The 23,925-nt window shown below is 47.3% G+C and overlaps 7 protein-coding genes across 7 annotated transcripts; 2 read left to right on the top strand and 5 right to left on the bottom strand.

The window, feature by feature from the left end:
• Positions 1-3,270: 3,270 nt before the first annotated feature.
• Positions 3,271-4,132, bottom strand: F5147DRAFT_781456 (uncharacterized protein; the record flags this gene model as incomplete). Its single annotated transcript, XM_041442640.1, has 2 exons — positions 3,271-3,744; positions 3,800-4,132. 2 exons carry the CDS (start codon positions 4,130-4,132, stop codon positions 3,271-3,273), a joined length of 807 nt encoding a protein of 268 aa, XP_041285079.1.
• A 2,823-nt stretch (positions 4,133-6,955) lies between these two features.
• F5147DRAFT_790989 (uncharacterized protein) lies at positions 6,956-7,744 on the bottom strand (the record flags this gene model as incomplete). The annotated part of the gene is made up of 1 exon (XM_041443060.1): positions 6,956-7,744. The coding sequence occupies exon 1, from the start codon at positions 7,658-7,660 to the stop codon at positions 6,956-6,958; it is 705 nt and encodes a 234-aa protein (XP_041285080.1). The 5' UTR covers positions 7,661-7,744.
• An 891-nt stretch (positions 7,745-8,635) lies between these two features.
• F5147DRAFT_790992 (uncharacterized protein) lies at positions 8,636-12,867 on the bottom strand (the record flags this gene model as incomplete). The annotated part of the gene is made up of 19 exons (XM_041443061.1): positions 12,583-12,867; positions 12,314-12,532; positions 12,190-12,265; positions 12,102-12,123; positions 11,931-12,046; positions 11,808-11,874; positions 11,684-11,745; positions 11,511-11,630; positions 11,274-11,389; positions 11,170-11,224; positions 10,878-11,125; positions 10,797-10,823; positions 10,612-10,734; positions 10,375-10,549; positions 9,795-10,111; positions 9,670-9,734; positions 9,005-9,642; positions 8,772-8,948; positions 8,636-8,724 (listed from the first exon to the last, which is right to left on the bottom strand). Exons 1-19 carry the CDS (start codon positions 12,613-12,615, stop codon positions 8,636-8,638), a joined length of 2,745 nt encoding a protein of 914 aa, XP_041285081.1. The 5' UTR covers positions 12,616-12,867.
• Positions 12,868-13,624: 757 nt separating this feature from the next.
• F5147DRAFT_781459 (uncharacterized protein) lies at positions 13,625-14,839 on the bottom strand (the record flags this gene model as incomplete). The annotated part of the gene is made up of 3 exons (XM_041442641.1): positions 13,625-14,269; positions 14,326-14,621; positions 14,680-14,839. The coding sequence occupies 3 exons, from the start codon at positions 14,837-14,839 to the stop codon at positions 13,625-13,627; spliced, it is 1,101 nt and encodes a 366-aa protein (XP_041285082.1).
• Positions 14,840-15,230: 391 nt separating this feature from the next.
• On the bottom strand, positions 15,231-16,794 carry F5147DRAFT_781460 (uncharacterized protein; the record flags this gene model as incomplete). The annotated part of the gene is made up of 4 exons (XM_041442642.1): positions 15,231-15,572; positions 15,628-15,875; positions 15,926-16,547; positions 16,600-16,794. 4 exons carry the CDS (start codon positions 16,792-16,794, stop codon positions 15,231-15,233), a joined length of 1,407 nt encoding a protein of 468 aa, XP_041285083.1.
• Positions 16,795-18,091: 1,297 nt separating this feature from the next.
• F5147DRAFT_781461 (uncharacterized protein) lies at positions 18,092-19,637 on the top strand (the record flags this gene model as incomplete). The annotated part of the gene is made up of 8 exons (XM_041442643.1): positions 18,092-18,252; positions 18,303-18,431; positions 18,479-18,587; positions 18,636-18,826; positions 18,873-19,011; positions 19,066-19,257; positions 19,309-19,463; positions 19,517-19,637. 8 exons carry the CDS (start codon positions 18,092-18,094, stop codon positions 19,635-19,637), a joined length of 1,197 nt encoding a protein of 398 aa, XP_041285084.1.
• A 2,009-nt stretch (positions 19,638-21,646) lies between these two features.
• On the top strand, positions 21,647-23,290 carry F5147DRAFT_644506 (uncharacterized protein). Its single transcript, XM_041433143.1, has 9 exons — positions 21,647-21,918; positions 21,971-22,215; positions 22,270-22,315; positions 22,371-22,511; positions 22,567-22,632; positions 22,685-22,753; positions 22,801-22,883; positions 22,952-23,048; positions 23,107-23,290. Exons 1-9 carry the CDS (start codon positions 21,807-21,809, stop codon positions 23,235-23,237), a joined length of 990 nt encoding a protein of 329 aa, XP_041285085.1. The 5' UTR covers positions 21,647-21,806; the 3' UTR covers positions 23,238-23,290.
• Positions 23,291-23,925: the final 635 nt, after the last annotated feature.

Here is a 23,925-nt window from a genome sequence, read left to right on the forward strand (position 1 = left end):
GGCGTTGAATGCCGTGCAGGTATAGCGTTGGAACTTTCTCAGCATCCCAGACAACTTCTTGAAGGTTTCATCCAGGAAAGTGACGGTGGACTCGGTGTGAAGCCTAAGCTTAGCGAGCGCATGCCATTGGGCAAATCGATACAGTAGAGGTTGTATTATCGCATCGTGGTGTTTGGGAAACAGCCCTTCAAAGGCCGGAATGGCACACTAGAAAGGCGTCAACTAGCATAAGGCAGGAAATAAATAACCAGCAAACTTGTAAGATATCTTCTAGGTCGCGTGCTGCTAATCTCTTCATGTCAGAGGTATTATTTGAAAACTTGCGGATTACACCATTGCCGAAAGTCGGAATCTCTCGAAACCTATGGAAGTTTGGGAGTCGACTACTAGTTAGCAGGTAACAAAGCTTCGTGTAAACTCTTCATACCTGCTGTCCAGGGCTGCCACCAACTGACTGCCGCCAGGGAGTACATAGAGCAACCTGATGAGGTGCGTAAATAGCGCTTTCCAGGTGCCTAATTCACACTCATGCATGAAGTCGACCACCAGCATGCCAAACGCATCAAGGCCAAGCGGTCCGAGCTTTTTGACAAACTGATTCTACAGTATATCACATGTAGTCAATATAAAATGTAAGGAAGTAGTTGCACTCACGACAACAGGCACCCACGAGCCCTCACCAAGACTATGTTCTACCTTTGTACCGTCAACAGTACTTCCGTTACAGATAAACTCGCGAGCCTTTTCAACCTTCGCCAGAACATATACCCGAAGGTTTGTCATTCGGTTTTTCATGTCCCTCACAAGCCCAAGAGAATTGAACAAATTTTTCGGCGTGAGACACCGGGGGCAAGGGCACAATCCCATGTCCTTGATGGTGGCGATTAATACCCTGTGAATTAACAGCATTTCAGCATTCTTGAAGCGGGTGTGCGGAGGAACGTACTTTTCAGGGTAATCCGCGGAATATGTGAAGATCCGGGGAAAGACCCTTCGCAGTACTCCGTCAGCACATTTAAGAATGATGCCATGACGATATGCGTGAATGAAGTCTTCATCCAATAAGATTTCCCAGCAGGACTGGAACACCTCCCGGCGGCAGTGGGCTTGAAGAGACGCCATGCCAGTCTTCGATATGCGAGATAAATTACTCAAAATGTCTTTGACGCTATCAGGAAGCTGACATCATCAGCAGCAAAAGGTGACTACGGCGAACACATGAAAACTCACTGACGGAAAAAATCCTACTAGGTGGCATGCTCCCGATTGGGGTGATGACCTTGCGTATTTGGTTAGGTTTCCGAAATACAAGTACAGTGGCCAAGCCTTGGCAGTCCCGAAGTTTGCCAGATGAGTGGTGTCTGAAAAGAACATCAGACCAGCAATGACGCGTTTCAGTGAACAACCGGGCTCCCTGGGTAGTTTCTGAATGTTGTCCTGAGCTTCCAGCCATGCATCGGAGGCATAGAGCTCGTCGAATACGCGTTCTTTGTGGCCATCCAAAGGATCTTTCCACAACCGTTTGAATGGGAGGAGATGAAACGCTCGAGCTTGAACATCTGCAAATGCAGCGCGTAATACTTCAACAAGTGGGCGATAGTGAAATCCAGGAATAGTATAGGGCTGAGGACCGTCCTCCTTTGATCTCGTTGGAATATTGATGGTAACACCGGTCTCGATCCAATCATCAGGAAAGATAATCCTTTTCCCATGCTCATCTCTATCCAGCTCTCGCAAGCTTCGCTTCACGGAGAAATTCTCAAGGTGCTTGGGGTCAAAATCTTCCGCCAAGATTACATCCTTAACCAAGCGCGAGACTTTAGTTTCAGACAAGAGAGCACTCCCGGAATTCATCCAGGACATGAGTCGATGAATAGTCATATTAGGAAAGGGGTAAGGCGCTGAAAAACCTTGTTGTTGAGAATCGGTTTCTTCAAGTTGGCTAACCGATGGGGACGTCCTTGAAAGCAACGAGGATGGTACAAATTTATCCGGCTCGAAGGAGGGACGACGAGGGTACAGTCTGCAGAGACCGAATGAGTTATAGGTGGTCTTTAGAGTGTCCCTGAGCGTCAGAAGAACACGCTGAATTCTGGACCGAGTGGGTAACGAAGTCGAGCTTTGAGCCGACGAGAGGTTGGTATTATCCGAGTGGTTAAGGTCATCGCATGAGACGTCAATATCACAGAAAGCTCTCGGAATTCTCCTTATTGGTAGTCTAGTTTCCTCTGAAAAATGACAATTGATGAAACAGCTGCAACTCAAAAGGGACACCAACCTAGATCATAGTTCGAGGCGTTTGCTTCCTCATATTCCATCTGCGAGTCTGTAACAGCTATAGACATGGGCCTAAAGCGCCTGCAAGGAGCAATTGGCTTCAAACTTGAGCGGTCTCTCACGCGTGCGTGTCGAATGGCAGATATTCCCTGAGGTCGACAATGACTGGAGGTTTAAATTTGAAGCAGAAGGACACCCACTGACGCGGCATTGCCTGAACGAGGCAGAACCAAGCTTGAAGAAACGGCCTCTCTCGCCCGTTCTTGTCTCCTATGGCTAGCTAGAGTGCTAGATTTCTTATAGAAACGGCATGTCGCGCGATGCCTGCTGAGTCCTCGGTTGTCAGTGGCCCTTTCCCAAGAACAACCCAGTGCGCCACAAGACACCATCATGATTAGAAGAAAAAAGAATAAGCCAATCCAGAAACGTTCAAAAATGCGCATTGCACATTCAAGTTGATCTCAGTAATTGGATCATGTATAGTGAGACGGTCACTGACCAGGCCGATGTATAACAAACAAGTCACTCAGCGTGACGCGAAGGGCCATATCAGGCAGGCAGTGACTGCTAGGAAAACACTACTCCCGCTGAGTTCAGGATAAAATGAACTTTGAACGGGACAGCGAGCACGGAAAAGAATCCCAGCTGATGTCACCGACTCTCGCTGTATTGCCGTGATCACTTCCAAATAGTAATGATAAGTTATTGATGTACTACTATAGGGTACATCTTGTACTATCATCATCGCTTAAGAATCGTGACCGTGTCCTGGTCAATGGTAGTGAATGATGATGCAGTACTGGTAAAGCTGCTCTTCTTCTTCTTCTGCTGCTGCTGCAAGGGAAAATAGTGTTGTACATACTTGGAAAGGGGAATGATGGGATGTACATCGCTGACATGCATGATACCCAGGGTGGTCTATTTGTACTGCCATTTGAACTACGATCGCGATCAATATTGCAGAACACTGCAGTATATAACATTCACCTCACCTCAGGCAACTGTGATCATATTATTCCCATCTCCTATGATGGAATCCAAGTATTTATTGAAGCGATGCTCAACATCTTCCGAATCCGTGCCGACAGGGTCCTCCAAAGACAAGTTCCGCTCAGCACCAATCTCTTCTAAATGATCAAGCTGCTTGTCCGCCATACTGTGTGCCGTGATGTCATTAGTATACGCAGCGATAGTGAAGTCTGCATCATCTTCGAGCTGCTGATGGGAACGTTTGACCATCGCTGATTCGAAGAAGGTTGCCTCTGCAAGGCTATCAAGATAACGTTCCGTGTTCTCCTTGAGAATCATTTGAAGGAGTACAGCATGTCTTTCAGTTGACTCAAGGTCCCACGCTGTTGCGAGAGCATGCAAACGCTTGCTTTCAGCATCAGCTCGCTTTGCTATGGCAGCTGACTGCAGAGTCGCGTTTGACATGTGCCACACGCCCCTTTTGAAGATTTCTTTGCCCTAGTATGATGATATGTCAATGACCGGATGTGCGGTACAAATGAAGCTAATATACCTGCTGGACATCTATCAGACTGATATCAGCCTCATTGCGCTTCAGGATGTTTTTCGCCAAGAAACAGTTCTCAAGGGCTGTAGGAACATGCTTTCCCGGCTGATAGGGCTTGAATCTTGAGCTAGCACGTTTTGCATAGCATGACATATGATATATCACGGGTGGAAGGCATGCAACTCTAGTAGAGCTGGGGTCTATGGTTCTCATTCCCCTACTAGACTTATTGCGACGACGCTGGATATGATGAGCACCGTCGTGCAAGGATTGATTATCACTAGAGTCGAGTATGTGAGAAATAGGAGGAACACTAGGTGAAACACTAGGTGAGGACATCATTGATAGTGGAGAGGCATTGCCACAAGGAGCGTAAGGATCTTGGTGAATGTTGACCGTGTCTTTGTCTGATTTCGACACCTTTCAATACTAGTGTGAGAATATAAGCGGACTTCTAAAACGACTGGCTCCCGCGGTGACTACAGTTAGTAATTCATCGATTGCCCTTGAAGTGCAGGAAGCTGTGATCACATACTTATAAAGTATTTGTGAATGATCCGAGTTTGGTATTACCGCACCATACCTTTGTCATTCGTATGATCACACCACAAATTGTGAAACTAAGGGCACTTACTATAGCTGGAAATGTTACGCTTACCTTTGGGGTGTACCAGTATTCAAGCCTTGGGAACGTTCAGCCACCGTAGACTTACAAGGCCGCAGGGAAAAATTTGCCCGAACTGCGGCGTGAAATCCGCAGTCCAACGTTCAAACTCCAAACTTCTGAACCAAATTAGTGTGCCACATTGATAATCTATTCTGAAAGGCCTGAATCATTATGAAATTTTGGATTACGAATTCGAACCTAGTGACAGAAAGTCCATTTGTGTTGGAAAACTATGAAATGTGTGGAAGTTTCACATTGAGGTCTTGAACATCAAGGGCATGATGGTTATGGAGCGTCGACTCGGAAACTTGGCGAGCCCGGAGTATGAAATATGAAAGTTCAGTGCTTTCAGTGACAAGGAAGGTTATAAATAAATACAAACAGAAACAACGTGTCACTACAGCAGAGTCATGTTACGTGACAGTCACGTTTCATATCATCAATTGGAGGAAAGTCACTGGGAGTACTAGTATTAGGGGCCAGTGTGGTAGTAGATTTTCCTCCGGAGCTATAGGAGCTATACAGGGCCATTGTAGTTTTCTGATGAATGCTGGAATGCTGGCAACTCTGAGTTCAAGAAGACGACGGTCAAGGTAGGTTTTCACACGAATCACAGCTTCTCTCAGCGGACAATACTTGGTTTGACGGATGGGAAACTTAGCAGATATTTGTGCCGAAAAAGGCAGGCATGTTGATGGCGTACTAGCTAGTAAGTAGGACCTTCAATTCGATAATCATTAACATCGTATATTACAATCCTCGAGTCTACATACAGTGGAAATTTACTTTCAAGCACAACCAGAACCCACATTAGCGAAGTATCACGTTGCCAACTAAATGCTATTAGCCAAGCGCCCAATCGGAACCTGTCGTGCCGGTGATACTACCAGGACCTCTGATCATTAACGAATCGGCAATCGTACGTACGCAACTATCGACTTGCTCGTCAACTTGGGAGATCTTGACCATGTAAAGATGTGCATTTAACAGAACATCACGGTTCGCCTCGGTCTCGCCAGCGCATAGATGGGTGGACAAGAAGTTGGAGAGGAAGAGGGCGAGGTTAAGAACGAGCTCCTGACCGGCGTCTGATGCTGAAGAATATGCCGCAGCGATGTTGGTAGAAGGAGCGATTGACGGAGGTCATGACCATGGCAAACAATATGACAAATTTTGGATCATATTCTGGGCCCACGTTCAATCCAGCAATCTCCGCTAGACATTTGAGCGTCACATTCCTAAAGTCAGGGGGCTTCTAGGAACTGCAGATTAGTTAACACAGTACCTTTGACTGCGGGAATGAGGATCTCTCCAAATGTCAGGAACCCTTGTCCATGCATCAGGATGGTCTTCAAACTGCGTCAGTACGTGTTGAGCCATTTGTTGCTAATCAAATGAATGTAAGTTCATCGCAAATGGCGAACGGTAGCTCCACCACTCACTTTCTGGCAATGGGGTGACTGATGAAGACACCTGCAGCGAGAACTTCAAAGTTCAGATTCCGGGTGATTACTTAATCAATACCTAAAAGGGTGCCCTTCAAGACGGCGCTCATCGACAATCCCAAACCGCAATATCAATCCATATCACGGTATAGAAGTGTCGATGGGACCGCAGAACCCTGTAAGTGTCGATACGATGGCTTGTTCCTTACTGATCGTCCATCCACAGGATAGTTGTCGGATTCCAAAGAAGGGGGAGGTGGGGAACGTTATTGTAGTTGTGATTTGGCCATCGGTCCCGGGCTTCAGGAGGAAAATAAGGTGTGTAATTAGTTCGATCACCACGCGCGCTCACTAACTTGGATAGTCCTTACCTGAACGCGGATCCGTTGGCGAGGAAGAAGTATGACAGGATCGACAAGGCGATTAGGCTGGTGCGAAGGAACGCTGATCAGGGTCGATGATAGCACGGAATAGACATAGTCCCTTGCCGCTCCTACGCGATGCAGTCAATTTAGAGAAGTCTGGAGAATATGGATGTTAGCATACCGTGCTTCGTTTTCAACCTCTATCAATTTCTGTGCATAAATCTCTGCGGCACGTCGGTTGATGTCTCTTGTGTGTCAGGGAAACCGATGTCCCAGTAGCCGGATGGTGTCTTGGCACGATACCAATGGTGCTGATGTCATGATATCTCTTTCTTGTAGTGTTCGATGTCTTCGCGGTTTTCCTTGCAGTCTGAGAGGGAAGGGTGAATGGTGAGTAATATCACTTACTTCTCTGTCAAGGCAGAATGCTCATGGAAGTATAGCGCAGCGCATCACGAATGAGACGTACAATTGGGTGTCTAACCCGCGCTGGCATTCTTCAGGGGATAAGGTTGTTGCAACAAAATGGTACGATTCTTCACGCTCGCTTAAAGCTGGCGAAGAATAGGAGTTCCCTGTTCCCACTGTCCACGCCTAGTCACAGGTCGAGGCAGGGGCTGGAAAGCGTTTGGTGTCAAAGAAACTACCTGTGGGGTGGATAACCTTTTAGAACTAGACGTTACAATTAGACCTCAGTCCAGAATAAGTGACTATCCATGAGCGTGATGGCAGTATATGCGCCTCCAGGGTCTTGTGCGCATATAGTGTGGTCTATTCGCCATTTCACTTCTTTGGCCTGCCATTCCAACCATTCGTCATAGCGCGCTGTCCAGAAAGACTTTTGATGCAACAAGGCACTTCGTGAAAATCCGCAGTGAGGGTAGTTCAGACGCTGCGAGTGGGGACGTGACACAGGAGTTGGAGTTTGCACCTTTGTTTCTTGTGGAAGTGTCGCATGGCGAACAGGTTCTGGTGCCAATGGCTCCATGGTGACTGTCTGAAGTGAAGGTGGGAATGGGACGCATTGGAGCTCGTCTTCGAAGTTTGTCTGGGAATTGGTGCTGTGGTCATTCACGTGGAGGATTGGTAGACCAATGAGAGGCTCGTCGTCGCTGTCCTCCTCCTCCCTGAATTTCGCGAGTGCTGGGCCGCTACGGAAGAGGTTGCGTGCCCACTTGACCCTCGAAAGCGGCAGTTCTGCGTCTACATCTGATTCAGAGCAACCAACAGCGCCGCCTTCTTCATGAAAGAAGTCAAGTCTACTAGGAGAGCGTGGCGGAGAGATCAAAACATCTGGCTCTTCTGAAGATAGAGGAATATCTGTGTATGGTTCGTGTCTCGCGTCCACTAGAAGGTCCGAGGCATCGTGCACGCCAGTGAAATAAGGCATTACTATGTAGCAATTAGGTATGATGATAACAATAGACGCGCAGGGATGGCGGAAAATAGCGGATGTGACGATAGCCTTCGGTGGACAAAGGAGGAGATTGAGTAACGATTTTTCAAAAAATGGACACGCACACCACGACAACATTCACAATTGTCAGAAAGCATCTTTTTTCACCCCTCACCCCTCACGGCTCTTGACCACTTCATCATGCTGAAAGTCCACGCCATGATTGGGTTCTTTGCTTATAGTGAAGCATGAATGATAGTGGTCGCATCACTGTTGGTTTGAATCAGGGAGTCAGTGAGCAGCAAGCATGGTCTGGAGGAGACTTACGTAGCCTGGGCATATCGCCCGCGTCTCTTGGGTGGATCTCGACGCAAGGTGGTACTCTGTAACATAGACGTGCCTGCATTAAGATTGGTGAAGTTGCCAAAGTATGTGATTTGATAGGCACGCACCGGTGACTCGAAAGTAGCGTGGAAGAATGAAGCAATATGCAACCACTGCAAAGCGGGTGTGACAGTGTCCCTGTTGATCAGGAGGCCTGTGAAGAGGAGGCTGCGACACTGCCGGCATTTAGATACGTAGGATGGCTCACTTGAAAAGCATGACCAAGGTGCCAACTAAGCTAGCCATGTTGGTACTGGCAAATGCTATTCACAATAGAAGGATCACGCTTGCTGTTACTATCAGATTGAATAGCATGAGCGACAATATAAACTTCCAAAAAGCCGGAACTGTGGGCACGAAACCAACTAGGCCGTAAACAATGCCACCAAAGACAATTGGAGGCACCGAGCGGAGTGGCAGGATATCAAACAAAACCTGACCAAGGGCCAAATTAGAAAACAAATATGGTATGATCAAATTGATGTTACCTTTGAAGAGAAGTAAGTGAAGGTCGAATAGTAACATTTGCTCTGATATATATGGAATGAGTGCGGGAAACATGTTTTGTAAGAATCTCCCTACCTTTCACGCATGAAAAGGACTCGCTCGTTCGCGAATGATAAGGCTAGATAAGCATGAGAAGCCGAAGAGCGACAATGTGAAGAAGAAAAGGCCTGAATCCTATCAGTCAAATAAAATAAACTGTCACAAGACTACTCACCAAACGATAGCTTGACGACATCAGAAGGGTCGATACTACTTTGGACATAGCGCAAGTTGGTCAGTTCGGCCGTGCCTTGGGAGTATGAATGGGACGGAAGCGTGATCTCTCCAACCCAGACTCCAGTTTGTGCAGTAGCCACCACGTCACCAGTCAACACATCTCCACCCGTCTTCACTAGAACAACTGTCCGCGCGCCGTTTGCTGCGGATCTGCTTAAGACAGCACCAAACCACCGACCTTTAGGGAGTCCAGCGACCAGCTCAAGGGATGAGACATGTGTATTATATTATCCCAGCGTGGGTGCAAAATGAATGAAGACGCAGGAACGAAGGAAGGTGAGTAGTATACTGCAGAGGAGTGTAGGTGCGGAATGCGCTGGGCAGGCTTCGAAGTCTCAACGAAGTTGGCATCATCGATGGGGTCCAAGGTAGTCGGATTGATGAGGGAGTCTCCAAGCACCTGCACCCATGTCTGGCCTGCGCCTGCAAATACTGCATGCTCGCCAGATTCATCCAGCGCGAGCTGGGTGAAGGCACGCACGCGCTGTGGGCCTGATTCGAACTTGCGTACATCAGTCTTCATACGCCGAGTTTCCGCGAGTTTCTTCGAGATCTGCACTGTGAACGGGATCACCTTTGGCGTAAGGTTTATGTTGTTAGTGGCTGTGGCCGCAGCGACAAGTTCCCCCTCTGAGTTATACGCCAATGGGACATGCCACATCTGCCCAGCAGCCCAGATGATGATACCCGGCGAGGACGAAGAGGGCGTGAATGCAAAGGACGGGTATGTACCCATCGGCGCGTAGATTGTGGAGAGGTCGTAGGTGAGCCCATGCCAGATATGATGCAGAGTGCCCGTATTAAGATCCCTGTCGAAGGAATGTCAGTTATAGTACACGTATACAAGGATATCGATGCAAGAACTATGGTGATTAAGAACACTGGAGAGATTACACGAACTCTGAAGGAACATCATAAGTAAATCACCACTCACTTATACGAGTGCTTCCTTATCCCTCACACGGCGCAGGAATGCAAGTGTGTGTCCATCACGCGAGAGTATAGGCCGGCTTGCACCACCAGGGAAGGCGTCAACAAGCGTCTTTTCCACGCCCGTCGTCGAGTTGCGCTGGAAGATCGCGTAGATACCCCGATGGACACCTGCATGTCTATGAAAAACAAGTTCATAGTGCGTTGATGAAACTGCTAATGCTAATGCACCTTTGGAATACGAGTAACTGCCACCAACATCCCTCACATTACCAGCATAAATCAGTGCATCATCGCCCGCCCATATGAACTGCTCGTGTCCGATCTGTTGCTCCACGTAGTCCGGTTCTGGAAGCCTGCGATGTCATTGCTGATGTTATAAACAAAGAGGCCACAGATCACTGAGAAAAGGTATATGAATATATGAAATCACAAAAAAGGTGATGGCTCACAAGCCAGTACGACGCAGGATAGATATTGAACTGCCAGTAATGCCAGATCACGGTAGAGATTTTTACGCCCGACCGCTCAAAATCGTCAACTGCATTCCCCAACTGGCTCTTTTCCGATCCCGCAGTAAGATTTTTCAACCACAACATCTCGCAGTTCACCATCCGCGTGTGACGCATCAGCTCCCCGCTGTGCAGTAGCGACATCCTTCATCTCGGCCTTGATCGACTGTGCAACTTCACTCGTAGAATACGCCTCGACAAGCTGCGCAAGTTTGGGAGTTGAGGTGCTGTTACCAGATGGTGAGCTTCGGACAGCTTCCAGGAGCTCCGAGGTCTTGCGTTTGATGAGGATGTGAAAGAGATGCCATGTGTTTGGAGCTCAGTTTATTCCTCCACCGCAGTGGAAGGACGACCTTCTGATCGTACAGATGATACACCAACGGCACACTCCTCATGTAAAAGGTTGTTGAGCATCATTAAAAGGGGAGTCCGGGCTTCGTGGTCCAAGTCCAGCATGCACTGTTATGTCGACTATGACAGAGGTCAGTCGCGCAGTACCGTAGAATCATAACACTACTCACTGAGATATTAAACCCTGGTGGACATGGCTGGTCGATGCTAGCGAAGTATTCTTGGCATTAGGCAAAGTCTCCAGAATACACCATTTTCCCATGAGCCAGGAGGACAAGACGATCAAACAAGGCGACAATGTTACTGCGAGGCTGATGAATGGTGAAGATAACGGTCCGATTGCAAACGCCCCAGGAATTTTGTCGAGGATAATGCGGTTGCCAAGAAAGTAAGATATATTCGAAAAATGGAGGGATGCGGGGACATGGTCTGCCATGAACTTCGAAGCTTCGTTTTCCGGCAGCCTGATTTTTCCAAGTCACCACCGTTGCGTAATCGACTGACGGACCAAAGAATTGCAACAAGTCAGGACAACAATCAAACCTGCACCGGCAGAGCTCAGGGCAATCCATTTGATGTTGTCGGGTTTGGGTATGGGCTATGAGATTGTGAGGACACGAACGCGTCAATTCAATCACTCTACGTACATGGAACCCTGGAACTTGAGTGTTCGTGTCGTATACTGGTTGAGCCTCAGAAGAGCACGTGTCCAGCGCACAATAAAAGGATTCTTGTTGTGCGGATAACAAAAGGAACGAGACCTCTAATTCAGGATATTCAGCGTGTTGAGTCCTTCTTCTGATCCGAGTACAGCCAGCAACTTAATCTTTGATACTGTCAAACTGTAAGTAGTGCTTCACTGTCATGTAACGTAACGCTCTTACTAGCAACTCCCCAGTCTATGATCATGACAAGGGCAGCACATGCAGTACCACCGGTGGCAACCAAAGGATTGAGAATGAAACATGTGTCTATCGGAGGGACTGGAGGGAGCTTCGAATAGTCTGCGACAGTAATCAGCCCACATGTCATACGGGAAATTGACTTCGAATCTCACATTCGACTGGTTGAAGGCTGACCTTCTCTCGGTAGAGTCCAAGATGGTAGACTGCTGCTGTCCTACATGGTATGTCCACTGATACATCAGAAGGTACAATGAAGTGGTATATCCGATCACATACCGGAAAAGGATAGCGATTATTTGCGCTAGCGTTGCTCCTGAATGCGAGTGTCGAGCCCTGGATGAAACTGCATTTGAAGAAAAGGGGTAAGTTGAGGAACGTACAAAAGGACTGAAAACGTACGTGAAAACCTCTGGACCTTGGTATTAGCCAGTGCCAAGGTCAAGATATAGGAATCCACCTCAGGTGCGAAGGGCCACCGGTCAAAGGCGCCGACAACAGCAGCCCAGTCCGATGCTCTTCATCATGTCAGTCCTCTGATCAGGTGGAACGTCATCGCCCGCGAGGTAGGACCTCAAAGTATCTGATCCAGGTGCTAGATGACTAAAGGAAGGTCAATGATTTTTTTCACGATTCAAAGTGAACTCTGATCATACCCAACAGCGTCCTGTAGACGTCAGGACAAAGAGTTTCCGTAGGCAGTAATCCCATTTGTCCAGCATACCTAGCTGAATGATCTGCACATGACGTCAGTAATTTAAATATGCAGTAAAACTGACAGGTACCTGATGCTCTAATGGTCTGAATGTACCCGCTATGAATGGTGTACCTCTGCGCCTGTTTTCAGTCTTTAAAGAATATGCAGGGTTCGTAGCATCAGGATAGAAATGGCTATTATATGGTACCAACAACCGTGGGTCAATGGTGTGATTGAACTCAGAAACGGCTTGTGCGATGACGCTCAGCTTGCACCGAGCCCGATGCTCAGGAGATGCGGAAATACGCTATCGTGTGTCAGATAGGGATAGTTAGTCTGTGGAATAAGATCACCTACATCCCATACCCAGTCGTGCATTAGATAACTCATTGAAATGCGACCGTATTTGAACAGCCAGGATTGTTCTGGTGTGCAGCGTAATAGTCGTGCTGAGAGCTAGCTGCTCGCCCAGGACATCCATAGGAAGGTGCGAGATAAAGTGTAGATATGGATTTGACTGATTCCATGAAATATTCTCCACGTCGTCCAGGAAGCCTTGAACATCTAGCTGATGATACGTACCCCACAAGAAACCCTTCATTGGCAAAACCTGTACTCTAGGGTCCGCTTCCTGCAGCGGCTGTTGAAGACTATTAGCATGAGGTTGTTGAGTCCGGTGACTGCAGCTGTAATGGGAGGGAGCACGGGAGCGGGTGTGGGCACCGGCGTGGTGGGGAGGCCTTCATTAGATCGTCAGTATTGTTTCGTGTGGATTATGCAATCGCATCAGAGGGCCTGCGGTATAGTCGATATAATAATATGGATGATTATCGGCCTGCGATTGTCCTCAGGCCAGCCTGACATTGTGATCAGTGAGGCGAGCAAAAGATATAAGACGTACATCTTCAAATAAAGATATTTCCCGCCTTCTGCCCTTGAACACGTGAAGGTTATCGATTATACTAATGTCTTTGCCAATTCTCCCATCCGTAAAATCCCATTGGTGAGAAGGGTTTGCCATTGGCACGGTGCTGTGGTGGTTGAAGTTGGGGATTATTGGTCCGCCATATGACAGGTACATTGAAATGTGAACTAGAATGAAAATCAGCTCTCACTGTAACCCTGAGAGCACAGTCAACCATGATAATCAAAAGATGCACTACTATGGCAAGGACTAGTATGGAGGATGGCAGATTTGTTGGAGTCCGCTTCCGAGTGACTGCTTTGAATTTCAATCCGGAATCTTCCGATGGTATTGCAAAATGCCCAGTACTAGTAGTACCGTATGTACTACTCAGCGCTTCGCTACTAATAACTAGTTATGGCGATACTATACTATATAACTTGAATGTGACACACGAAGAATGAAGTGATGGTATATTTAAGTTATTTGAGAGCGTTAGTGAGCATGAAAATTTTCTTTGTTGTCAGAGGCTCGTGCCCTGTTTTTCCCTTTCGCCTTGCTTCTCGCCTTCGCACGCCCATCCTTCATGTGAGCTTTAGAAATAAAAGTGTGAAATGTGAATGCGGCGCCCTCCGACATACCAACCTTTTCCACATAAAACCTACTATTGAAATGTGTTGCGGTGGGCAGATAAAATATGCCATGCTCCTTCAGCGTTTTCACATATTGCGGCAAGTTCATATCAGGGTAGCGAGAATGGATGTTCGCAAGGACTTCATTGATGCCTTGCGGTGGTTCCTCATCACCGGTGTCCTCGTCACTCTCCAAGTAGAGTGCATATGTCCTCTTGAGGGGTCGAGGAGCCATGGAGCTGTCACGTTGTTGTGAGGAAAGTACGCCATTAGTAGACTCGGAAGCCCATGTGTCGTTGATTGCAGATGGGATGTGAACGTGATTATGAATTATGGGCGATATGAGCTCCGTTGGCACATGCTGAAGGGACGCAGCTCCTTCCTTACGTGACATACGAAAAGCTTCATCGTCAAAACTTTGGGATGTGCTGGGTAGATGGTTCTGCTCACCTGCAGAACGCGTAGTACTTGCATGTTGCTTTGTTGTTCCTTTTAACACAGGCATCTGCTGCAACAAGGTACTTTCATATCGTGCGAGCAACTTATAATTAGTAGGGCACGTACAGTATTTACGACTTCAATTGCAACTTTTTTCTTTTGTCGTCCGGAGAGTTGTTCCGCCCTCGCAGCTTTGAAGGCGCTCTTGATATCTTGGGATGTCAAAAGTCTATGCGGCGGGTCCGTACGGCGGGCAGTAGATAAGCGCCAGCCCAAATGTTCATAGGTCTTCGGGAGATTCATCGCGGCCCTCATAGAATCGAACATATCTAGGGGACTAAGGTCTGACTCAGCGTAAAAATGGTCGACGTAGGTCGTAGTTTTGTTTGTATCGGTGGTGTTCAAAGGAATCCGAAATTCGACTAGTAGTAAGTTGATGTGAGTATTCGAAGTCACCGTTGAGAACGACTGGACAAATACCTTTCTCAAGGGGCTCCTGGTTTGTCAGTTGCCCTTCCGGCGCCTGTTCTTTACGTGCACCAAGGGGATACGCAGTGGTTTGAATACGAGAGAGCTGGCGAGCAGAGCGCCGGCGAGCAGAATCGACATGATCATTGTGAGTACGAGTGATGGGAGACATCGCGCACTAAGGATGGTCAATGTAGACTGTGATTTTGCCCACCTGACCTTTATATCAAAGTTCGTCAGTATCATTACAGTTCAATGGAAAGTTAGAAATTTCACCAAATGAGTCGAGACGCATGATTGCCTGAAATGACCTAGCGCCTTGTCGATCACTCGATTTCCGTGTTTGGTACTAGACGATGACTACGGAGCTGCTAAAACTTCAAAGCTTCAACTGCCGGAATAGTACGTACTCACTTAATAAACACCCTGCAGTCACCGAACCGAATACCCTAGTAATTCCTAAAAACAAATCTGTGATCATGAGACTACAAGTACAATATGACTACCATGGCACTGTCACCGTATGCAGTAAGAATTGGGGGAACAACTTGAACTTGAAGATATTAAGACGTAACGAGTGAAGCTCGAGTCAAACCAGAATTGCTAGTTAAATGTGCGATAAGGATAGCAATCACCTCGGCGTCCATGTTGTCGAACATCTTCAGGTAATTGGTGTTTTTATGGATACACTCTTCCGGCAAAAACCTGCTTTCCACAAAGTAACCTGTCTCGTATTGGTGCAGTACCCACTCACAGACCACAGCGGCCATTGCGAGTATTGGTCCGTACTTGCCATTGGAGATGTACCTGTGATAGCGATGGGGGCTGTCACATAATAAGTATCGAGCCATTCGGATGATGGCTGGGCTAGCGAATGCGATGGTGCCAAGGTCAGCTCCATCGACCTCAAAGGACATATCAGCGTGTTGATTTAGTGGGCCAGACTCGTATTAGACTTACAGAGAACAGTTTACCGTAAAGGAATACACCGTCTTTCAGCAGACCTTGGATATGATTGGCGCGTTGGTCGATGTCTGCCTTCGTAACCGGCACAGCCATGTCACCAAAGTCGAGTCCGTAACACTGATACGTGAAAATGCGTGCCACTCCACATATCTCCTCCGATACCTCATCGATCACGGATCCCATCTTTTCGTCAACGTAATTCTTGTCATTCATCATCTCCATGGCCCAGTCCTGGTCGGTTCCTGTTTCCAATCAATCTCATATCTTATTCGGAGCTTTGGAAAAGACTTACCTTGGAGTCCATTGGCCACAGCTTGCCATGAAGAATCCACCGTTGCACTAAGGGAACCGATCGGGGGCAATATTGAGCTATCGAAAACGGTCGTTCTCATTCCACCTCGAAGACATTCCAACACCTTTCTGGTCCCTGATCCGGGGACGATCTTTACAGATTCGTCAACCTCAGATGATTGCAGGGACGAGCTTTGGGCGGTGGCAGGGGGTGCGCCGGCTTGACGTTTCCTGGCAAGCTGGGCTCGCTCCATGCCGACAAGTTTAGCGGTCTTGAAGATTGCACGAGCGGGGCCAGCTTTACCGCGTTGGAAACTGAGCTTTGCGTGATGGGTGATGTCGTCGAGATTATAAGAAGAGGGAGGCTCGAGGGTAACGCTAGACTGGGATGATGATATGTTCGATTGTTCTAGGCTTAACGTTGGTACCGTGGTCTCGGCCTGTTGACTGGACCCGGCGTGCTCAGGGTAGTTTTGATGCATGGAAGCACCTTCTGCATGCCAGTGCGTAGCCGGTGGGGGGTGTGGAGACTGCGATGTTGGCCAGGCAGTATAGAAAATCGAAGGAATGCCATGACGGGGTACAGGATGCGCTATCTCTAGTACATGATGGCTGCCCTGGGCCTGCTAGCGGATTGCGATGAGCAAGACTCGAGTTTCGGCATAGATCACTTACTGAGTCTGGGCCTGCGGCCGCCACATTGTGACCAGGGTGAAGTAAAAATGAGCGATGGATTACCTGATCGTGACGATGATCAGGATAGATTGGTAATCCCATCAGAGGGTCTGCGGTATAGTCGATATGATGATGTGGATGATTATCGTGGTGAACGGCCTGCGATTGCTCATCGTTCTCAGGCCAGCCTGACATTGTGATCAGTGAGGCGAGCAAAAGATATAAGACGTACATCTTCAAATAAAGATATTTCCCGCCTTCTGCCCTTGAACACGTGAAGATTATCGATTGAGTAAAATCACATCCGTCGAAAGCTACTGGAATGCAAGGCAGAAATGTTTGATAAGCCGTTCTACAAACATGGTAAACATTGGTTAACCAGCTGATTAGGTAACAGATGAAATAGTTGTTCGCGTTACTTTCGCGCATTACTAATACTTACTAAGGTCGAAAATTTTACCTCTTGGAACGTTAAGTGCTAGTATAGGAACTTTATTCTTAAAGTTCGGTTGTTATTACAACTCCAACTTGGTAGATGGGCCTTCAAAACCTGATGCTGGCAGCATCGTGGCGCGTTTGCTTAGTAACATTCGCTCCGATAGTTGTTGCTGCGCGTCACGGTTATTGTCCGGAAGGAGATGGACTAAAGGTGCCGAAGCACGCTTCGTCGTGCACCTTTATGCTTAATTTTCTCCTTAGTTCACGAGTACTTTGCTTGGCCCGTGGCGAAATGTGATTCGACGCGGAAAGGACACAACCAACGACTCCGAGTCGGGGGACGCTCAAACACCTCACCGTGAGCTGTTGGCATTAACTTCTGCAGCTGTCGCCGAGTGACTGACTTGCCAGTAGTCGTTCCATGTCAGCACTTCGTTGGACTCGATGTCCTCGATGTTGCAGTCTCGAACGTGTCATTTTGAACTTCGCAGTTGCGACCAGGTATTCCTGACGGCGTACACTCGAATCATCGCCGTTTTTCTAAGGCCCATTGAGTTATAGCCTATGCTCTAGTACGCCACCACTTCAGTTTCACTGTTCCTTGCACTAACCCCCAAAAAGGCTTCCGATACGACCGATAAATTATTCTGCGTGTTTCCTCGGGTGCGAAGAACATTTTCTGGATTACCAAATAAGGCAATAGTCCCGCTGCTTATTCGAGACCAATTCATTCAACTTCTCCGCTTTATATTAGGTCATTGAAATTATTCGTGCCAGAACTTAGTTGTGACTGGACCACCACAAAAGGTTACGACACAGCCTGTCATTTCGCGTTTCCGTGAGGAGCACTTCCAGGGTTACCAAGTAAGGGAAACGTTCCACTGCTTATTCGAGATAAATTCATTCAAGGTCTTCAGCTTAGATTAGGTCATCGGCGTACCAGTAGACTGCGAGTATATAAGACACCCTCGCAGGAGCTTTCACCCTTCGTTCACTTCCCACACCATTTCCTCACTTCTCTCCTTTCCCAAAAATATTCCTCTTGCTCTCTGACATGCCAATGGCAGAGAACGACTGCGAGGGTGATCTTTCTCCTCCTGCCCCAGTGGCATCGCTCTGTGTCTCAACGTCTCCTCAAGCTCGGGCAAAGCGAAAAATTGCCGCCCTCATGGAGGAGGTCGAAAACTTGAAGCAAGACAAAGCTACAAAGCAAAGGTGTGCACGTTCTTGAACTCTCAAAGCGATTTTAATACTTCTGATCGAAGGAAAACGACCTACTATGTTTCGCAGGGACGAGCCCTTCATAGGATGGTTGTCCTTTACACTCCAATAGAGGATCTGGTTGCCGAGAATGACCGGCGTTGCGAAGAAATTGACGGCGATAACACGATTGAGTAACCATCTATATTCATGTTTCCATTTTTTTTCTAACGATGAACAGGCATAACCGCCTTCAACGCGGATATATCGAACTTGCTAAGGTATTGCCGTGGTTTCATGAGAAACTGGCAGATCTTGATTTCGAGGAGTCGGCAGATATGCTTCGCAAGGTGTCTTTCAGCATATTTGTCACGCTGCTTTGCTAATTGTTAATGTAGCTCAAGCGAGGCGCGGATTCAGCTCGTGGTGATGACATGGGCACTCTGAAAGAGCTCGTGGCCTCATGGGTCAATATCGAGTGTCGTCCGGCTTCGCTCATCAGACCAGATGACAAACACCATCGAGGATTTGTGAACGATGCATGCGGTAGACTACTCTGCCCAGCAGAATGGCGCTGGGAGGACCCAATGTAAGGATAGTCCTCGTCACTCAGATGTTACTGATGTGTTATCTAGCGTCAAGGCTGGCATTCGTGATCGTACAACTACTTTCATCGTCTCTGAAAACTCATGGCCGTCATTTATGTATGAAAATTATGAAGCTGACGTTCAGAATCTGGAGCATGGCCTTTTCAAGTCTAGGCTATTGCTTATGGTGAGTCGCAAATATTTTTTTCCGACTGATTTCTCATAGCTCATTGCATTTCAGGGCTTCAAAGCCATCTTCACTTCTCCTTCCTCTGCAAATGAAGTGGATGGCGATGGCGATGGCGCTGATATCCTCGAGAACAACCGGCGCACTCGGAGACGTTCAGATCACGCCAGAGTCAAGACTTGTGTCGCCTCCATCATTGGTATGAGGAAGGCAACTCCGCGCGCAATCGCGTATACAGCTTGCCAAGTAAGTATCAATGCTTCGCTCTTACCATGAAGTTGAAATTCAATTCTCTAGATCCGATTCGCGCTTTCTAATATCACCTCCTGGCGTACCGTAGATGGAGACTTCGACTATCAAATGTTTTGGAACAATATCGTAGACTTTTTTGAGGATCCCCCAGGTCCAGCTGCGCTAACGAGGGTGAACAAGCTTCTTGACTGGTGGACCAGGTAAGTCGTCGACCTTAACAGTGACTCCTCTGGATCACTAACTTCCTGTGTAGAAAAGTTTTCGGAAGAAATCATCGGCAGGACCTAACGCCGGATGTTGTCAAGAACATGTCTGTTAATAGTCTTGCTGCTCAGAGACAGCAGATGGAGGATGCCTCATTCGACTCCGACTAGTTACTTGCCATTTTTGTTTGCTCGTCCCATTCTACTCACTACATTGCCTTTGCTTTGATCACTATATCCTCTTTACCCCGCTGCATCATGTCAATCCTACATTATACCCTCAGTCACTAATGCCATCGTGATGTTAATGTTTCCTGATTTGCGTGTGAGATAAATTTGATGTGCTTATTTTCTAATATATGTAGTGTGTGACAGCGCACGACACAGCGATACAAGGCTGGCAATTTTAATATGAACGATCAGAATTTGCCAGTGGTCAGACTACGATGGTCCTGTAGCAATAGAACAAGATAAATATGATAAGGCTGATACTCTGAGATCCGAAAACGACTCTCCAACGTCCTAATAACTTTGCGGCTTGTTGGACTGTTAATTTAAAATGTCAATGATCCATCCAACGAAACATTATCGATAGCACACTGTTTCATAATCTCGAGCTGAGATGTCAGGTAACACAACGCTGACTTTCCTTATTCTCAAGTCCCTAGGAGGGTAATCTTCCCTGGCTGAAAGAAATTTGCCGTCTCCGTCCATGATAATAGTCTAGTATCTGTTGCGACAACCGAGTATCAGTGCAGTAAAACCTAAGTTCACAAGATCATCAGAAATTTTGGGCTTGGGAAGCCGGACGGAGCATGATCGCGAAGGTATGAAAGATTGGACAAACTAAAACTTAAGAGACTGTGATGTCGCTCAGTAGTTCAAAAGATCATCGGAATTTTGGGGCTTGGGAGGCCGGACGGAGCGTGATTGTGAAGGCGTGAAAAATTGCGCGAACTAAAACTTGAGACACTGTGATGTTGCTCAGTAGTTCAGAAGATCATCGGAAATTTGAGGCTTGTGAGGCTGGACGGAGCGTGATTGCGAAGGCATGAAAAATTGCGCGAACTAAAACTTGAGACACTGTGATGTTGCTTAGTAGTTCAGAAGATCATCGGAAATTTGGGGCTTGTGAGGCTGGACGGAGCGTGATTGCGAAGGCATGAAAAATTGCGCGAACTAAAACTTGAGACACTGTGATGTTGCTCAGTAGTTCAGAAGATCATCGGAAATTTGGGGCTTGTGAGGCTGGACGGAGCGTGATTGCGAAGGCATGAAAAATTGCGCGAACTAAAACTTGAGACACTGTGATGTTGCTCAGTAGTTCAGAAGATCGTCAGAAATTTGGGGCTTGGGAGGCCTAAAGGCGTGTGATTGTGAAGGCGCCAAAGATTGCGCGAATTACAGTTTAGCACTGCCACTGTGAATGCCTGTAGCGCCACACCAAGGTTCGAATCATCGACAAACATGGTCTTTCAGCGACAGACTGGGAAATCTATGCATTGAGAAGTCGTATGTACTCTCACGTACCTCGGAACTGTATTTGCGCTCCGTATAATGCATGGTTCTGTGCAACAGTTTACCAACAAACATTTTGCGTGCGCGACTCCGGTCCTTCTATCTCATTGCAACTCGGCGTCCATCGAGCAGTGATACCTACTTTAATACAACTCAGGACATTATCACTATTCTATGCAATATACCACTCAAAGCGACACTCGTCGAACATTCGGTCGATACAGACAAACTATTCGTTGAGAATTAATGTCTACTGTTACTCACACTTTTTACCAGAGCAAGTTACTCGCCCATTCGGTAGTCATCCGCAGCGAGCGAAAATATATTGTGCAAAGGCCAAATGACACCGTTCTCTTCACTTATGAGCATCGCCCGAGTGTCTCGTAGTTCTGCACGCTGCAACCTCCTTCCTTGTCCTTCTCAAACCAGGCTCATATTCCAATGCATGAACCTGTGCGAGCACATTGTCTCCTAGACCCGTGCCAGTGAAAAAGTCCTCGAGGCAAATAGGGCTACCAGGCCCGTGTACTTGCAAATTGGTCTTTCCTCGACAATGCCAAACATTCCCATGTGAAAGCGGTTGGCAAATTTACGCTGATTGTTGCGATGCTTAACAATATATTACTTTAAATATCATTCTCATTTGTTCACAGGTTCTCTGATGACAGTAGTCCGGAAGAACGTATTTCTCACCAGATGAAGGATGCTCCAATACGAGCCTGATCACTTCCTTCCTCGTCAAAGAGTCTGGATCGGCTACCATGACAGCCTTGCTTCATATTACACCAGCAATTTCAAATTCCTGACCAGACATCGAAGTTGATGGGGTACCGACTCGGGCCCACTCTTGAAGGCTTATTAGCGCTCAACTCATCTCCGTCCGATTCTCATGGAGCATGTGATAGAAGCCTTATATGTAAAAGGTGCGCAAGAGGTACGCTGCGCCAGGTTACGCCCAATCATAACGTTCATGTCTATCTCAAAAGGTATTGCATTAATAACAGGGTCTGCTCAGGGAATCGGTCGCGGCATCGCTCTTCGGCTTGCACGGGATGGCTTTAACGTCGCCCTCAATGATCTACCCAACAAGGATGCTAAGCTGGAGGCGGTAGCGACTGAAATCGAAAGTCTTGGGAGACAAGTCTGCGTCGTTCCCGCCGACGTGACTGTCGACAAACAAGTCAAAGGGATGGTCGATGACGCCGTTACAAGACTTGGTGGTCTGGACGTCGTCAGTCGCTCGTCTTATCTCACTAGACATGTTTCATGGATATTTATCGTGTAGATGGTTGCGAATGCTGGAGTGGTGGAGTTTGCCTCGCTTGTGTCATGTACGATTATCTCGGTCAAAGTCTACGATTGACGGTTTCTCATGTCCTCCGCTAGCGACTGTAGAGTCATGGGACCGCACACTCTCAGTAAACGCCCGTGGAGCTTATCTATGTTACAAGTATGCTGCAATACAGATGATCGAACAGGGACGTGGCGGTCGAATCATTGGTGCGAGCTCAATCGCGGGCAAAATGGGTGCGTCATATAGACATGAATTTGCTTGAGCATTCTTATCCAGATGACCAAATAGGCTTCGCCCACAACTCCTCATATACAGCGAGTAAATTTGCGATTCGAGGGCTCACTCAAGCTGCAGGTAATTCCTGAGATAGTCGCATGTACAGCTTCTAATAAATACCGCTTGACAGCTGTTGAACTTGGCCAATATGGGATTACTGTCAATGCATATGCTCCGGGCCCGATACAGACTAATATGAGTAAGGTCGAACTAATTTTCGATTTCTCAGCTCTGATTCCTAGTTAGTCGAGATCATGCTGGATGAGTCTGGGAACGTAAATTATGAACAACTTATCGACAATCCTAGCTCGAGGAAGTGGTATATGTCGGTGAGCAGAGCGCGGTGTCAAACATTATCCAGATACTGAACACCTGCTTTCTTCACAACCTCGATAAGTTAGTCGAGAATGTCCCCATCAAGCACATCGGACAGCCTGAAGATATAGCTAGCATCGTAAGCTATCTCGCATCGAAGGAAGCGCACTTCATGACCGGTCAGTTCATGCCTTTGTTGCGCCTATCTCCTGCTCATGTAGCATGTGATGTCTCCAGGTCAATGTGTAGGTCGATTTGTTTTATTGCATACAGCTGATCTGAGCTTTCTCCTAGATTTCTGTCGATGGGGGAATGAGGATGGGCTGAGAAGGCCTTGTAAACAGTTGCTATGTTACTACTCCCTGTAGATGCTATGGTGTGATTCCAATATCGAATTGAGGATTTATTCCCTGACTGATCAGTGGTGGTGCTGATCGAATTACTGGGAAGGTCTTAAGCTTGAGGATCAGAACACTTCGAGTATGACGTTAGCAAAGACTTCGAGTCAGAGTCCATATAAACATACATCTAGTCGGTGCTCAATTACCGTCGTCCATTCAGACCTCTGGCTTAGACAGAACGTGTAACTCAGAAGAGTGGGTGCCCACTTAGCTATTGTCAGTCTGCTTTTCGGATTTCCCATTGCCCTCGACAAATCTCCGTGAACTTGTTGGATTTCACCGCCGTTCCTGCAATCTTTTCGTCACGATTTTCATCATCGAATGTGACCTCGGACCTGGGACTCGGAAAGATCTTAGCATTCGTATGGAACAACCAGGAGACCTGTGCAAACCCTATATCATATGCCTCACGCGTACAGACCTAACATGGCCGTAGAGCTGCATGACTGACTATACAAGGCCAATGTTGTATAACTCGTGTTCAAGCGTGCCATCTTTGCTCTGCAGCGCAGGCCTGGCCGCCTGAGCTTCGTTGGGGCAACGTGGTGGATTCGGGATTCCGCAGTAGTATTCCTGAAAATTCAAAAGGTTTTCATATTCGGATCGTTGCAAGTCTAGTTCTTACCTTCTCCCTTCAAGATTTAAGGAATGAGTA

Source organism: Suillus discolor, assembly GCF_016758755.1.
Source record: "Suillus discolor strain FC423 chromosome Unknown F5147scaffold_137, whole genome shotgun sequence".
NCBI lineage: Eukaryota > Fungi > Basidiomycota > Agaricomycetes > Boletales > Suillaceae > Suillus > Suillus discolor.